The sequence below is a fragment of the Mustela nigripes genome, chromosome 2 (assembly GCF_022355385.1).
Source record: "Mustela nigripes isolate SB6536 chromosome 2, MUSNIG.SB6536, whole genome shotgun sequence".
In the NCBI taxonomy this organism is placed as follows: domain Eukaryota; kingdom Metazoa; phylum Chordata; class Mammalia; order Carnivora; family Mustelidae; genus Mustela; species Mustela nigripes.
Window position 1 is genome coordinate 39,056,620 of NC_081558.1, and position 16,059 is coordinate 39,072,678.

The 16,059-nt window shown below is 43.3% G+C and overlaps 1 protein-coding gene across 1 annotated transcript; it reads right to left on the reverse strand.

Annotated features, from left to right (window-relative positions):
* Positions 1 to 541: 541 nt before the first annotated feature.
* Positions 542 to 15,677, reverse strand: PROK2 (prokineticin 2). Its single transcript, XM_059387873.1, has 3 exons — positions 15,373 to 15,677; positions 11,649 to 11,774; positions 542 to 2,250 (listed from the first exon to the last, which is right to left on the reverse strand). Exons 1-3 carry the CDS (start codon positions 15,466 to 15,468, stop codon positions 2,146 to 2,148), a joined length of 327 nt encoding a protein of 108 aa, XP_059243856.1. The 5' UTR covers positions 15,469 to 15,677; the 3' UTR covers positions 542 to 2,145.
* Positions 15,678 to 16,059: the final 382 nt, after the last annotated feature.

Here is a 16,059-nt window from a genome sequence, read left to right on the forward strand (position 1 = left end):
TTTCCCACACACACTTTACATTCCTTGTCCTGGCTGTGTCCTATGGTCTACCCTTTTGTAGTCATTTTTTTAAATTGAATTGGTATTTGTAAAACTAAAATTTTATGAGTTTGTTCGATTTTTTTTTTAACTTGGGGGAAAATGGATGATTGATCCAATCAAGTGTTTACAATTTATGAAAAAGGGTGTCTCAACCATTATATGAAGGTGACATTTAGCCCAACAGCTGTAGTATGTTTCTTTATCTGTAATTCCACTTGCTGAAGTCGGTGTTTTTTCCAACAGACTCACTGAGGAATGCTTCTTGCACACATAGGAAACTGAACCAAAAATAATATTTCTATGCCCAGGTATGGTAATGAGTACAGCAAAATCCCATACATTTACAGGACACATTAGCCCCAAGGCTAAAGTTACACACAACGTGCAACTGTCAGCCTTGGCTGAATCAGTAACTACAAAATGGACAAATTTTTTTCTTTTCTTTTCTTTTTTTTGGCAACAGTCAGTGGGTTGGCATGGTCAAGTTTAGTCAGTTAAACACATTTCATAAGTTGTTTATTTGCAACATTGATTCCATTTACAATACTTGGTGGGGTTTTTCAAGGTTCTTCATCACTGTTCGGCTAGCACCTAGCCTCCTGCCTAACGGCTCGTGATAAACACTGGGTCATGATTTGCTGAATCAACAGTGACATCACAGGAGTGCATTCCTGATTACAGCCAGTTTAGCACGTCACAATCTTCCTTCATGTTCCCAAACCTTACTGATTTACACATTGTTTTTTGTACGACCTTAAGATTCATGCAAACAGAACTTTCCTGTATGGAAAGTGAGTGACAAGCAGGTCCTGTGAGTGCCATCTGCCCAGCGTTGGGGGGTCTTTGCCCATTTTAGAATGTGAGATAAGAGAAAGCTGCTTTTAATAAAAACTGACGACAACAGTGACAAAAATAAGGATATAATATTAAAATAAATCAAATGATATACAATACTGTCATTATTCTGATACAGAATTTTTACACGGCAATATTGATATAGGTACACATGGCAGAATGTCAGGTAATCCATTATAAGAGATCTTCTGGTTACAAATGAAGTTTAAATTACAACTTAATACCGATTTTAAAATGGTAACAGGGGTTATGCCAGATTAAAATCAATACTTCCTCTTCAAGTGGCATTTTCTGGAACATCTCTGTGAGACTTCAAAAAAAAACTTCATAAAGAGAAAGAGAAATAAATGTAATGTCGTCTGGAACATCTCTGTGAGACTTCAAAAAAAAACTTCATAAAGAGAAAGAGAAATAAATGTAAATGTCGTATTGGAGAAGTTTTTAGTTTTTTTTTTTTTTTTAAACAAACCCGAATCTAGATATATGGACTAACTTGACTTTCCCTTCCCTCTGGACTCACTCACACCTGTCACACAGTGGACCTGAAGTCTTGTCGCATGGACAGGTTCCGTGAAAGTTTGGAAGCACTCCAACCTCTACTCCATCTAGAAGTCTGGAGTGTCTAGTTCAACTACACACCCTTCACTATTTAAGTATCAGGCAAAAAGCTTGAGTCTCAACAGTGATTCTGTGAGCAAATGAGAGTCTGTGGAACAACCCTGCTCCCCACTTTCAAAGGCTAGAAGACTGGTGAGGGAAATGGTGAAAAATAAAGTGAGAGCCTTAAAATTCTTTGAAGAGAGAAAAGAGACCCTAGAGTGTGTGTATATGTGTGTGTGTGTCTGTGTGTGTGTGTGTGTGTGGGTGTGTGTGGTGGGCAGGGCTGGTGGGAGAGGGTTTAAGAAAAAAAAATTTCCTGTGACAAAATATCAAATTCTTATTCTTCTCATTTCTGTGAAAATAGGTGAGTTATTGGCATTAAAAGAAGTCAGCCAAATCAAAACACAGACGGGAAAATGAGAACTGGTTCCATAATGCCCTGCACTTTATATTCATATCCAAAATTAAAATCCACTTTCAATTAAAAAAAAAAGTCATTTAAACATCAAAGATAGAAATGTTACTTGGATAGCTGAGGAAGCAACAGCATTTCTTTCTGGCATATTATTTGTTTGGCACAATCACAAGTAAATAGACTTTACAGACATCATGTGGCTGTTCACATTTAAAGTTTCTACTCTCAAGTGATTACTTTCGGGCTAAACAAATAAATCGATTAAATGAAGTCCGTAAACAGGCTAAGCCCGGCATACATGGACACGTGTGATGCATTCTCCGCCCAAAAAATGGAACCTAAGACAGAAGAAGAAAACTGAGTCAGAGCAGGAAATGTTAAAAAACAAAACCCAAAAACCTGATTCTTGAGAAATCTCTTTGAATAAGAACAGCTAGTGTTACCTGGAACTCTTCATCAAGCAATACGCTCTGCACTTTATTATCCTTTTTTCATCCCACAACCACTCTGTGAAGATGACAAATGCCTTTATTATACCCATTTTACAGGTGAGAGACTGAGACACAGTGAGATCAGCAACCTGCCCAAGCTCACAGATGCAGACCTTGAAGCTTGGCCGGCAGCTGGACCAGAGAGACCAAGCTTTTAACCACCAAGCTATACTGCCTTTTACTTCTTCATTTTAATTCTCTTTATAGCATCCTATTAGTAAGCTCCTTAAGGAGGGGATGACATTAAGGGTATGACAACAATGATATTATAACGAGTAAATATGGAGTCACTGAAAACAAGCAATGTATAAACTCACACACATTTGCACACAGATGGCAGGAGGGGTCAGAATTCTGAGCAGTGTGGGTAGGGGAGGAGCAAAAGGGAAACTAGGGAAGGAGGCAAGCCTGAGTCACAGAAAAGCAACAAACTAAACCCAGGCTCAGGGAGATCCAGCAGAGAAAGACTGGCTTCATTCTAAGAGGCATCCAAGTGAGTCTTGCCTATGCCACCAGTGAAGCAGGGTTGAGGGGGTCAACCAGCAACCAGCATCATGGTTCTCTGTCTCAGGGCCAGTGGAGTCCCTCAAAGTACATATATGTTCCAGAGGCAAAGAATAAAATTCATTCTCTGCCCTGGGGATGGTGTCCTCTTGAGACTCTGCCTCCTTGGGAAGTTAGAGGGAGAGATTTTCCCCAGGCATGGAGGCAATAGTTAGTCAATGAAATGGGACAGCAAATTACTCTGGTCCAGGACAAGTTGAGAGAGGCAAGCTATCAGACTCATGCCGCAGGGATCCTTCTATGGTTTACACAGGGCAAAAAAATGCATCCTGTCTGTTTCTCAACTCTGCTGCTTTTTGTCTGCTTTCTATCATTCTCGTGTATTTCCTAGTCTATGCCACCAAGAGAGGTCAGCCCATACCAATTATCTGTCCTAATGAAAAAGTCCGAGACGCATCTTCCAGATGCCTTTGAAATAATTCCTTTGTTCATTAAAAAAAAAAAAAGTCTGCAGACAGTGACAGAACCATTCTAACCTTATTTTGGGGCTGAACTAAGAGGACAGACTCAACTGTATGGTAGTCCAAACGGTGGTCAGGGCTCAGTACAGTGGGCACTATCTTCGGGCGGGCACCGTGCTCATGTTCCTTTTACCTCCTTTTTCCTTTTTCCTCTCTTCCTCCTTCTTCTTTCCTGCCTTCCATTTCCAAAATGGTTCTGGAAGGACCAGGGAAATGACGGAGGTCAATAAATACAAAAGGAAGAGAGGGAAGCCACAGGTGGGCGTTGATATGCACTTGGAGAAGCAGCAGAGCCACCCCAGGTTCCTCTGCCTTTTGACAAGGGCCTTATTGTCAAGGGTCTGGTGACAGTGCCTGCCTGCCCTCAATGCCCCTCAGACTCATGCTCAGAATGGTTCTGTCACTGTGTGCGGCAGGGGCATGTGGATGGCTGGCTCATTTGTGGGCCCTGAGAACGTGTCGGAGGAGGTGGGCCCAGCTGCACTGGCTCAGGGGATTACAAGGGGACAGCAGGAGAAGTCCCAACCCTGGGCCTCTCGGATCTGCTCTAGGCCTGAGTCTTTGAGAGCTTCATTGTGTCACACCTAAGACCACTTCGTGGGCAGCTGGGGGTGACCCCACCCCCTCCCCCAGAGGACATCAGGTGGTATCCAGAGACAATTCTGTTTGTCACAACTTGGGGGAAGGAGCATGAGTGGTGGGTGGAGGCCTGGGGTGCTGCTAGACAGCCTTCAACGCACAGGATGGCCACCCCAACAAGAAGACCTCTCCGGCCCAAAGGGCCAATGATGCTGATGTGGAGAAAAATGAACAGAGGCAGCAACATCCGAGCTAAAGGAGCCTGACCTGAGTGAGGTGTACCTATAATGACTGCGTCAAACTGCTACGCACAGATTACGCCAAGCAGCTTTCCTTCATCTGCCCACTCCACAGACATTTACTGTCCCCGACCTACCAGGCCTTATGTCACGTGCTAAAGAGACAGTGAGAACAAAACAGGAAAGGCCTGGGCCCATTATGTGGCGTGAATTGTAGTGACAGAAGACAGAGGACCAGGAGGATAGTTTAAACACCAAAGAAGCCCCTTGGGGTACCTGCCGTCCAGTGACGTGGGCCCCAAGGCACCATGGGCGCTCTCTGGCCTGTTATGTGCATTCCTAGTCCCTTGAAAACAGTTGCAAAGAAAAATGACAGCAGTGGCCAGCCAGACCCAGGCTACATGAGGCATCATGCATGAACGTCACACCAAACCTGTACGCTAGCTTTTTGCCTTTTTTTTTTGACCCAAGCTAAGTGGCTTCCTCTTGAGGTGAAGTGACACGGCTGACTGAGGTCACCCAGCTGAAAGGGAACCTGTCATCACCAAACCCAGCCCCACTTTCTTCCAGATTTTGCTCTTTTCTCAAATACCACTATTCCCCCAACTCCAGGCTCTTTGAGGAAAGGACATCTCATTTGTGAACACGCGGCACTTAGCCTGGGACACAGAGGAGACGCTTAAGCGAATACTTGTCAAAAGCCTATCTCCTGTCAGTGACCCCTGTCGGTGACCCCTCCCATCTCCCCAGACGTGCTCTGCCTAACGGCCGAGGGGTGTCCTTCCCAGGTACTGTGGCTTCTCCTCACTCCATACACCACTGCCCGGCACTGAGCAGGCCCAAAGTGACCCACGCCACCAAACTCAACAGAGAAGGACTCACGTGAAGCCAAAGACGCAGAGGGCCTTCCTGGGGATAGTTCCAGGATAGTTCTAGGGCCTAGGGAGCACCCTGACAACGTGCTCCCAAGGTCATAGGTCTCTGTGATCCTTTCAAAAATATCACGCATTTTCCTTTTTCTTATTGAAGGAGACAAGGTACTATGGGCTTCAGCCCAGATCTGCCCCAACAACCTTGACATCATGATCACACTGTCCTGCAGGGATCTTTATACCTTGCAGCCCTGTTCTTTTTTCTTCTTAAGCCCACTCCCCCTTTGCCAGATCTGCTCCGTGTCTCTCCCCCTGCCAAGCCTTTTCATCTGTGCCTGCTCATAGCAGTTTTCCTCATCTCCTTCTCTCGCCGAGCCCCTACTGACAACGGGCAGCATTTCTGATGGGATACACTTGGCAATTTCTCCACTGGCCCCTCCATTTCTAGCTTTACACATATTTTTCTTCTTTAAGATTTTATTTATTTATTTATTTGAGAGAGAGATAGTGAGAGAGAGAGAGAGAGAGAGAGAGAGAGAAAGCACGCCCGTGTGCCCAGGCACACGCCAGCTGGGAGGAGGAGGAGAAGCAGGCTCCCCGCTGAGCAGGGGGCCTGGCTCAGGGTTGGATCCCTCATGGCCTGAGGGGAAGGCAGACATTTAATCGACCGAGCCACACAGGCATCCCCTAGTTCTACACGTGTTGTGTGACAAAGTCGATAGGTGTCTAATAGCCAGAGACACAAGAAAGGACACAGGAGAGGCACAGAGAGAGCCCAGGAGCCAACCGTTCAGTCCCAACTTGACGGTTTATTTTAGAATCAACTCACTCCAGCATTTCCACAAGCCCAGAATGCCAAACAGCAGATTCTCAACGAAACCGAGGTCGGACCTGCAGTGCTTTCCACAAGGCACGACTCCTAGCCATCGGCAGCACTTGTAAAGAGAAGACAGTACTGACCCAAAACACACGTATTGTTTGTGATTTCTCTCAAAACAGAGTCAACTTTGCTAAAGAAAGAAATATAGAGAAGGCTGGTCATGTCACATAGAAAGCGCTGGTCTCTTGTGGGAAGGAGGTTTGGGGTAGGAAAATGAGTGAAGGGGGTCAACTGAATAGTGAAGGATGGTGATCACTTTGTACTTCAGACAGATGTCAAATTACAATGTTGTATACCTGAAACTTCTATAATTTATATACCAATTTTACCTCAATAAAAAACGACAATTTTATTTTAAAGAATGCCAGTTTTGTTACCATAACTTTTATCAATAAGTACACAGTTTAAAAAACTTCAAATAGCATGATGGCACATAAAATACAAACTAAAGGTCTCAGTTCCTGTCCCTCTCTTACAATTTCCAGCTTTGATAATTGGGAGGGTCACCAATGTATTTTAATTCGGTCAATTCTTAAAATGTTTCTTCCAATGTTTTTGGAATAATTATATATTCATACAATCCTAAATGATGCAATGATTTATCTTCTTGTGCACAGAGGGTTACCATGGGATCTGGCCTCCCACTGCTCTGCGTCCTCAGCAAGAGTAAAGAAAAACAGGGAATAAGGGGGTCAGCCTCGTGGGTTGTGCGGAACTCGAGTTGGATTGGAGAAGCTGTTGGTTTGCAGGTCTGGGCCTCTGGGTCTAGAGAGGTGCAAAATATTTGCAAGAGTAAGGGTGGTAGCTTCTGTGAGTCAAGGGGAGCCTCCCCTCCCCCCCCCTTTAGCTCTCAAGTGGGGCAGCTACAAGTATCCTGTGTGGAAGAGAGGGCAAGCCAAGCTGTGGGTTTCAGTAGCTGCTGAGCTCCCAATGCAATGATGCTGCTTCATCTCCTACACTGTGTCCTGTGAGGCAAAGTCAATGTAGTGTTTGGCCAGGGGTGCTCAACTAGGGCAAGGTCCATGCCCCAAACCATCATGGGGACATCTGTCATAGTCTGCGGACATGGTTGGTTGTCACAACTGAGAGAGGGATACTACTGGCATCATGTGGTAGAGGCCAGGGATGCTGCTGAACATTCTCTGATACATAGGCTTGCCCCTACCACCAAGAGTGTCAGACCCATACTGTCAAGTTCCCAGGCTGAGAAACCTTATCACACTGAAGTGTATTTATGTCCCCTGAGTCTCTCTGACAAGGAACTTGTATTCACAGCAGGGATGCTGCCCCAGGAGAGAAAATGCAGATAATGGCTCTTGAGCTGTGTGGTAGGAAAGATGAGGAAATTAACATATTGGGCTTTCATCCACCCAGCTTCCACTAAATTCTGTCGTTATATTAGTCATATTTTAATTAATATTTTTTAAGGTTATACTTTATCCTGGAAGTATGTTTACAATGTTTCATCATTGGTTGGAACTAAGACAAAAACAGCTAATAATTTTTTAAATCTTTTTTTTTTTTAAGACAGAAACAGCTAATAATTTTAAATCTTTTTTTTTTTTTTTTAAGAGTTTCACAAGTAGGCAGAGAGGCGGGCACAGAGAGAGAGGGGGGTGGGAAGCAGGCTCCCTGCTGAGCAGAGATGCAGGCCTCGATCCAGAATCCTGGGATCATGACCTGAACTGAAGGCAGAGGCTTTAATCCACTGAGCCACCCAGGCGCCCCTTTGTTTGTTTGTTTGTTTGTTTTTAACAAAGACAAACCCCAGGTTTTAATTTCAAATTTTTTTTTCAGAAAAGGAAAATACATTGGTCAAATCTTAAAGTGTAGCTAAAACAAAAAACAAAAAACAAAAAAGCATACCAGAAAACAAAAAGTAAAATTGATACTAAAAATGTTAACATAAAAAGTGAAGCAAAAGGGCACCTGGGTGGCTCAGTGAGTTAAGCCACTGCCTTTGGCTCAGGTCATGATCTCAGGGTCCTTGGATTGAGTCCCGCATTGGGCTCTCTGCTCAGCAGGGAGCAGCCTGCTTCCCTCTCTTTCTCTCTCTGCCTACTTGTGATCTCTGTCAAATAAATAAATAAAATCTTAAAAAAAAAAAGTGAAGCAAAAACAATTTTGGGGGAGGAAACACAGTTCTTAAATTGAAGAAAATTATAAACTAATAAGCAATAAAAATAAAAGTATTAACTACATAATTATAAACTTCCAAAGCCAAGCAGTACTCAGAATGGGATAGAAATAGCCAATCTTTGTAAACTCTGAAAAGTTTTAATAGAAATATTAAAATAGTGTGATTTTTAAATGGCAAAATATTCCTTGCAGACATGATTCAGTAATTCATCCCTAAGTATTAAAAATGAATATATGTTAAGAATTTTATTTGACTAAAAATGTGTTTGGAAAACCTACATCCTGTTCTTCTTAGGTAAACTGATCTTTTATTCTATTTTTCAATTATCAAATGTAAATTTAAAAACTGTACAATTATAAAGGTATAGCCTAGCAGTCACTGTAAACTCCACAAATTAGTGGATGTATCTCAAATAAAATAGTAAACTGAACTCTGTAATTATCAATTCCTACCTGTAGTCTGCAATTTCATTCATCAAATATTACTCACTTTATCAAAATAAACAGACATTTGTGGCTATGACTAAGTCAAGCCAGAATGGAAAGTTTAAAATTTAAACAGGTGTAGTCTTGACTTATTCATAGTCTTGTGTTTTTAAAACACCAAGCCCTGTGACCACAATCCCCCCTTAAAAAAAAAAAGGAAGAAAAAAGAAAGGAATGAACACATATTAAAATAGAATTTTCTATGCAGTGTCTATACTTTTACTGTTCACTGATGAACCATCAAACTATAGTTTGAAGTTGAATACTATATGTTAACATTCACTAGGACACATTTACAAAAATTTCTTTTCTCAGGTTGTTTTGAATAGAATATAGCAGAGAGATAATCTGGAAGTAACTAGATTTTTACCAGGATAAGTTAATTTCACCCAGAGCAAGTAACAACTCCAGGACCTAGTTTAAAAATAGAAATGACATATGAAAATGTATTTTTAAGACAGAAAAGTACCCAGTAGGAAAAGGTATAAAACCGAGTTCTAGAAACACTTTCCAAATGGGTATCTGAATAGGGGAATATTTAAGAGCTGACATTAAAACCTTCCTCTTTTTAGTCCTTTAGTTCTTTTATCACTTAATTCTACTATGAAAGCCACAACTTGTTATTAAAGACTTCGTTATTAAAACCGTGACTAAAAGCAAAGGTGTAGAGGTGTACCTGGGTTTCCAGGAGAAGAATGGTATTGTTTACTCTCGGATATGACCTTGCACTTCATATACCTGAACTGGAAGTTATTCAGACACCAGGGAAAGATAATTTGGTTCTCTTATTAAAATACCTCAGATTTGGAAAACTCATCAGAACTGTGGGATGTGACAAATTCCCAAGAGGAACCATTGTTTCTCATCCCACACCAACCAGCTTTGGTAAAGTGTTGAGGTAAACCCACTTTCAGGATGGTGGGAGAGTATGGGGACTAACACCCCACAACCAGGGGAGCACCAGCCAGACACGAAGTCCCATGCTGCTGTGTGCCCTCTCACCTGGTGACCTCAGCCTGTCACTGAGTCCCTCTGAGGCTTATCATGGTTGAATGCAGAATGTGCAGGAAACAAATGTGCCTCACGGGCTCATTGTGTGAAACGAGAAGCTCATATACAATATTTAGGGCAGGGTGTCTGGGATGTCACAGACCTCCACAAGGGACAACTGCGCTTTACTATGGCAAAGAACAGTTGCATAGAATGTGTCAGTATTCATTTGTTTTAGCAAAAAGGCTGCACAATTCTGGTATGCAGGGAGTGGAAGGGTATACCAACACTGCACAAAAACCACAACATTGGGGCGCCTGAGTGGCTCAGTGGGTTAAAGCCTCTGCCTTCGGCTCAGGTCACGATCTCAGGGTCCTGGGATCGAGCCCCGCATCGGGCTCTCTGCTCAGCGGGAAGCCTGCTTCTACCTCTCTCTCTGCCTGCCTCTCTGCCTACTTGTGATCTCTATCTGTCAAATGAATAAATAAAATCTTTAAAAAAAAAAAAACCAAAAACAAAAAAACAAAAACCACAACATTCTTAAAAGACCGAGAGGAAACTTTTCAAGGACAGTGCCTCCAATGTACAAAAGTTGACTTGCACTTGATAAAGGTGTGGGCAAAAGTGTCATCAGTGCCCAAGGTGGCTGGGCTGGTATCACCGCCTCTCCGGGAGTCAGGCACTGAGACAGACCACTAACAGTTTACAACCTTTCCTGTCTGAAAGTGGCCAAAAATAAAAGGTGCATGTCACATGTGACAATGACAGTGAAGCCACGGGGAGGGATGGTCTAAATGGAACAGGAAGTATTTCTCAAGGAAACCACAGGAAAGCCAAACTCAGTCTTCAGTGCAACCCAAACAAGTGGGGTTCCTATTACAGCCCTCAGAACTCAACAGAAGCCCATTTACTTCATTACCTTCACTCTGAGACGTCAAAACAGTAACTGTCACCCACAACTGTCAAGGACAGCGGAGATGGTAGGCTCTACTACAGCTGTCCACCCTAAACCACATGTGGGGAAAAAAAAAGGTGGAAAGCAGAGTCCAGAAGGCAGACTACTTTGCAAACATTCCATCTATTTTAAACAGGAGAGAAGGCTGTGGACACACGCAGCTCTGCCTCCAACAAGCCACCTGGCTCCGGACGGGCCCTTCTATGGCTCCTGACTTCCCTTTGTTGCTGGGTAAAACCAGGAGGTGGCGCTAGGAGAGCAAGGCACCACCACCTGGCGTCCCTGGGGCATCTTACTGAGATCCCACCGTTTTCAAGTTTTGATTCAGAACGGCCAAGACTCTCCAAGCTCCACGTACCTTTCTACTCTCTTCTGCCTCTCACCCACCCGGCTCCCTGAAGTGATGTGGCTGACTGGCCTCGTGGGCAGGAGTGTCTGCCATCCCACCTCAAAAGCACCATCCAATCCCGCCTACGTCGGGTCCTGCTGCTCCTTGCCAAAATGGTTCAAAAGTGTCGTTTAGGTCATCGGGACACTGAGCTGTTAGATAACTGAAGAAGTTGGAAAATTAAGTATCATTAACCTCTACGATTATGAACAGTGTCCTGCACAGATGGAGTGAAAATAAAGGACTTTTAAATTAGGATACAAGGATAACTATATCATGCACAATTTTCTGCAAGAAACAAAACACAATTATTTACTTCTGCCTCATCAGTGGGTCTGATACGAAAAGTCTTTTCAAGAACTTCTGTACTCCGATTTTGGCAGAGAAGCACACACTATACTACACACATGTATTTTTGTCCTAAATCCCTTTTGGGCAAATTCCCGTGTTTGAAATTATTTTTCTGAGAAGTTGCCAATGTCATGACATCAAGTTTATGAAAATGATTCACTAGAGTAACGATTGTAGAGGACCCAGTTCTTTAAAGTGGGAGGGGAGAGGAGGGAGTTTTCCACTGCCATCTTCTACAATTTCAAGCACAACACCCTGGATTTCATGTCCTGCAGGCCTTGCTGGGAGTTCAGTTACCACAACGTAAGAGAACCACCGTGAATACGAATGTATGTACTAACTTTACGAGTCAGCGGATGGCAGCTGTCTCCCACTTTGCCCATAGGCGTGCAAATCCTTATGCTCTTAACCCAGATACTAACAGCACAGCACATGCCTCCGGCACACTGGGGGTCCTTGTCGCAGGCCTGAAATGTAACAAACAAACAGATAAATGTGGATGGCGGGCAAGACTCTGGCTGAGGAAATCTAAAATTAGCAGTCAAAAATGCTCTTTATATCTCCAACCACTAGGATTTTAATAATCACACATATAAAAAAGGACTGTAATCTTCATTTGCTTGCACATATTTACCATAAAATCTGAACAGAAGAGATTTTCCTAGTTAAAAAAAAAAAAAATGGCCTAAAGAATGGCCCACACATTACGAAAATCTTAAATAAGCACACAGAAAATCACCTCTTTTTCTAGTGTTTTGTGGCTGAATTGGCTTTGAGTTTGAAAAACAAGTATGGATTAGTCTTATACCACACATGGCCATTACGAACTACATAATTCGAATCACAAGATTTTATGACTATTAACCGCAGAATACATTGGGCCCAATTTTTAAAAAGGACTTATTTATTTATTTATTTATTTATTTTTAAAGGGATTTAAATGGTCTCCAAATCTGGCACGAAATGCTCCAGACCCACAAAGGTATTGATGTAAATTTTAAAAATGCTCATTTTCCCTTTCAAATATATTTGCATTCTGGTTCATGAGATTTGATGTTTCTCAAACCACTGGGTTGTTTTCACATTTCATCTTTAAAGAAAGAAATTTCATAGGTTGGGAATGGACAAACCAAGATTTTTGCCTTAGGTTACTGTTTTGTTTTCAGGTGAGTAACCTGCAAAAAGGAAATTATTGGCTTAAGGTATAATCATGTGTACATTACAAAATCAGTTGGAACTATCCTTTAAGATTAATCAGATTTAGAAATTCAAATGACAGATGCAATTCTTAACAACAGTTACTCGAGGCATCTGTTCTCAATATAAAAATTGTAAATACAAATAATTAAAGAATCCACTATAGAGGAGATTTTATACTCTATCTAAATAGAAATAAATAATGCTGTCTGAATTTATTTGCATGAAAATAGATCTGAAGAACTATTGTTCCTTCCTAGAACCAACAAAAAAATAGGATGCTTTGTTTGAACGGTATGTTAATAATCTGTTTTGCTAGTGATAAGGTAAAAACATGCTGTACTATATATATAAAAAACTAAAAAGTCTATAATTTAGACAAAAATATAAATTTTTTATATTTATTGGAAACAACTAAAACATTCCTTCAAGGCTTTTCTCCTTTAAAGTTTGGGGGCCAGCCACAAGTCTCGAAACATAAGTATATGGGCTTACCCTCATTCATGTTTTTTTGTTTAAAATTATCAGCCATCCTACTCTAAGGTTGGTTTATTTCCCTCATTAGAGTTTTTTTCTCAGCCTATTTAAAATGACTGTGTGGACAAAACTCCAATTTTCACCTTGGGGTGTTAGGACATTCAGAGGAAAACATCCAAACATTTCCATTTTCCAATTTTTAGCTGTATGCCAGAGACATGTATACGTGGCCATGACAATTTGTAAATGAGAAGTTCAGTATGTGATCTTTTCCAATATGGTTTTAACAAATCTATGTGGAACATAAATCAATTTCAAAATAGCTACACCTATTACCAAAAAAGGTAAATATTTAAGGTGGAGGTTTCAGGCAGTATTTTCTGTCAACAGATGCTCAAGACCTGGAATTCAGAGACCCCACTAGCCCTTTTTAAAAGACAATAAAAATCCAGCCAAAATTTTTCCAAAATTCAGTCAATCACTTGGATATTTAACATCCTGAGGATGATAAGTTACCAGGTTTTTCATTTGGCTCCATATGGTTCCTGTCGTGAAGACATAAATACGTTTCTTTATTGTTACATTGCTTAGAGGAATTTTAAAAAGATTCTCTTTTGGTTACACTGAGTTAAAAAAACAAAAACAGCTCATAGAAGTCCACTCTAAGCCTCTCTAACGGATAAATACCCCATATGATAAAATTTCACTTTTGTAACAAAAAACTTCACTTCTTGGCAATATTTACAAAGAAATGCATAGGTTTATATAATTTTAATTAGACTGCTGTTTCCTAATGCCCTTCATCCTTAACCCATTGCAGATCTATTCAAATAGTGTTGTCCTGTGAATGGAACAAAAAGATACTTATATTGCAAAGGAATTCTGGGCTCAGAGGATTAGCAGAAATTTAAAATGAGCCAGCAGGGGAAGAGTGGGAGAAAAAAACCAATCATGTTCCAGCTCTTATATTAGAAAGACCTGTAAAAAGTTTTTTTCAACCACACTGACTGACTGACAAAGCTATTCAAATACACTTTCAAAAAACCTCTAACTATTTTAATAAATATCACAATGCTTATAATCCTATTGGATATAACCAAATACTGTTATTGTACAAGGGCTTTCAAGATGCTATAAATCTATGAACTCACTTGGGAGACTATGGAACTTTTATTTTCTCAAGACCAGGACAGATTTCCCTCAAACTTCAATATTTCATTATGTATCATCAATTCAAACATGTTAAGTTTTATTTAAAATCCTATAATGTGCACTTAGATAATTTAGGTAATTTAATGGAGGTGTAAAATAATTTAAGACTTAAAAAAAAAAAAGAGTAAAGCAGGGGCACCTGGGTGGCTCTATAAGTGTCTGCCTTCAGCTGAGGTCATGATCTCAGGGTTCTGGGATCAAGCCCTGCTTTGGGCTCCCTGTTCAGCTGGGAGTCTGCTTCCCCCTCTCTTACTCTCTCTGCTTGTATTCCCTCTCTCGCTGTCTCTCTCTGCCAAAAAAATAAATAAAATCTTTAAAAAAAAATTAAAAGAGTAAAGCAGTTGAGCAATCAGGAAACGGTAGGGATTTTGCATTGTTGATGCAAAGTAAACTACAGTAAACTCATCCTTCAGAGCCACACAGAAAATTGTTGGTGAGAATAAGAGAACTGACTCAGTTCCTACTTTCAGAAATGATGAGGACAACTACACTAAGTTGAAACAAACATCTACATTGTAACCTACTCCATAATTATGCCCGAGCCCTGGTGGTGTTTTATCAGGAATTGGAAATGGAAAAATTTTACAAGGAAAGCCTCAAGAAGTTGGGGGGGGGGTACCCTCTGGAAACCAGAAGGAAGCGCCCACATTGCTTTTCAAAACATACACAGGGCCTCAGACCAAGTTATTTCAAGGGGTTTCTGTGGAGGGTGCAAGGGCAGCAAACTCCTTGACCAGAGGGTTAAGTCTCAGGAATGGGAGATACTCCTCTTGCCCCCTGTGCATTTCAGAAAGGGCCTCCCAAATTTTACGGTTCGAGGTTGGAACGCCTAGAAGAAGTGCTAGAGAAGACTCTAAAAGCAAACTTCTTTCAGCTTAACAGAAAAACAGATCAAACTCGAGGAGAGAGCTTGCAGGGTTCTAAGAGGGAAGCAAGGGGGAGAAGGTGGTGATAAAGGAGGTGGGTGACACTTTGGTCACTTTTTCTTCCATAGCGCACCTAAGATCCCGGGCCGTCCGCTGCGTTTGGAGTACGGCACCTCTCCCAGAGCGCCAAAGGGCACCTGGGGCAGATGTCCCCGCCCGGGGCGACCCTCCCCGAGCCGCTCCCCTCCCAAGCCCCCCGGGGCGCAGCGCGGGCGCGCATCCCAAGCGGACAGGTGCGCCCAGGGCTGCTTACCCCGGTGATGACGGCGGCGTCCCCGGCGGGGGGTATGAGCAGCAGCGGCGACAGCAGCAGCAGGAGCAACAGCGGGGCGCAGCGCGGGCCCCTCATGGCGCCCTCGGGACTACGCGGCGGTTGGGGGGCCGTTGGGGGCGCGGAGCCGGGGCGCGCTCGCTGGAGCGCGGAGCGGCGGGAGGGCGGACTGGCGGGCGGCTGGCGCGAGCCTCCGGGCCGTTATAAAGGCGAGCCCCGCCGTGACTCACGCCGGCGCCCGCCCGGCAGCACGCGCGGGGGACACGGCGCGGGTACACACCCCACGCCCCCACGCGCACACGCGCGCCCACCCCGGCCCGGCGTCCCCGGGACGAGCACGTGCCGGCGCGCGGCTCCCCGCGCCCCCGCCCCGGGCGCCACGCAGGCAGCGCCCCCCGCGGGGCGCCCCGCTCCGGGCCCCGCGCCTAGCCTCCCGCCTCTCGCCTCCGCCCGCCGCCGCTCCTCGCACGCGCCGCAGTCGCTTTGTGGTCTGAGACGCGCTCGTTCACTGCCCTGGTTTCCAAAGCTCCACGTGCTCGGCGCCGAAAACTTGCAGCTCATTTGCTGTGCAGATGTTTAGGGAGCGCCTACTACGTGCCAGGCGGTTAGACACCCCGGGGAGGCAGCGAGAGGAGGGACAGGAGCCTCCGAACCCGTTCAGTTGTTCAG